We start from the raw sequence: 1,006 nt of genomic DNA on the forward strand, positions 1-1,006 counted from the left end.
AGGCACGTAGGGGACCTGAGTGTCCCCAAGGAGATCCAGGTATCTGAGGAGGGACCCAGGTGTCCCTAGGGGTGATCTAGGTGTTCCCAAGGGGGTCCCAGATGTCCCCAGGGGCGTCCCAGTTGTCCCCAAAGGGGTCCCAGGTGTTCCTAGATGTGATCTAGGTGTCCACAGGGGGGTCCCAGGTGTCCCCAGGGGAGTCCCAGGTGTCCCCAAAGGGGTCCCAGGTGTCCCCAAAGGGGTCTCAGGTGTCCCCAAGGGAGTCCCAAGTGTCTCCAGGGGGGTCCCAGGTGTCCCCAGGGGGGTTGCAGCTGTTCCTAGAGGTGATCTAGATATCCCCAAAGGTGTCCCAGGTGTCCCCAGGTGTCCCTAGAGGTGATCTAGGTGTCCAAGGGGGGGTCCCAGGTGTCCCCAGGGAGTCTCAGCTGTCCCTAGAGATGATCTAGGTGTCCGCAGAGGGGTCCCAAGTGTCCCCAGGTGTCCCTAGAGATGATCTAGGTGTCCATGGGTGGGTCCCAGGTGTCCCCAATGGGGGTCTCAGGTGTCCTTAGGAAGGGTCAGAAGGGCAGCGTGTCCATGAAGATCTTATCGACGATGGGTGGTGGTGGTACCAGGTCCTCCAGTTTCAGGTAGAAGATGCGCTGGAGGCCCTGGGTGCAGAGGCTGCGCAGCTCCGGTAATTTGCCCAACAACTTGGAGAGGCAACCGGGGCGACTGGGCTCGGTCCCCGCTGCTGCTACGTGGTCCTTCAGGCAACTCACGATGCGGTTCTGCAGCTCCTCCACCCGCTTGGGTTCCTTCAACCCGTGACGGTCTAAGGGGACAGGTACCCACAGAGATGTGAGGCCAAGGTGATGGTCACAGGGTAGGGAAGGTGGTCGTGGTTTGGTGGGGATGTAGACAAAGGGGTCTCACCTGTGATGATGACGAGGGCGGCGAGGCAGGAGAAGGAAGGGACGTCGACGTTCATGCGGTGGAGGCTCTGGGAGAACTCGAGGATGGCGTC

The 1,006-nt window shown here is 61.0% G+C and overlaps 1 protein-coding gene across 1 annotated transcript in view; it reads right to left on the reverse strand.

Annotated features, from left to right (window-relative positions):
* Positions 1 to 557: 557 nt before the first annotated feature.
* LOC104529362 (nuclear receptor subfamily 4 group A member 1-like) overlaps positions 558 to 1,006 on the reverse strand; it is a gene marked incomplete at its 5' end in the record, with an annotated part of 1,538 nt that continues 1,089 nt past the window's right edge. The window contains 2 exons of the mRNA XM_029086400.1: positions 558 to 814; positions 916 to 1,006. The exon at positions 916 to 1,006 is cut by the window's right edge and continues 145 nt beyond it. Of these exons, the coding sequence (XP_028942233.1) occupies positions 558 to 814; positions 916 to 1,006 (348 nt within the window). The remainder of the gene's footprint in view (positions 815 to 915) is intronic.

This window comes from Antrostomus carolinensis, unplaced genomic scaffold (genome assembly GCF_000700745.2).
Source record: "Antrostomus carolinensis isolate BGI_N321 unplaced genomic scaffold, ASM70074v2 scaffold30858, whole genome shotgun sequence".
Taxonomy (NCBI): Eukaryota; Metazoa; Chordata; class Aves; order Caprimulgiformes; family Caprimulgidae; genus Antrostomus; species Antrostomus carolinensis.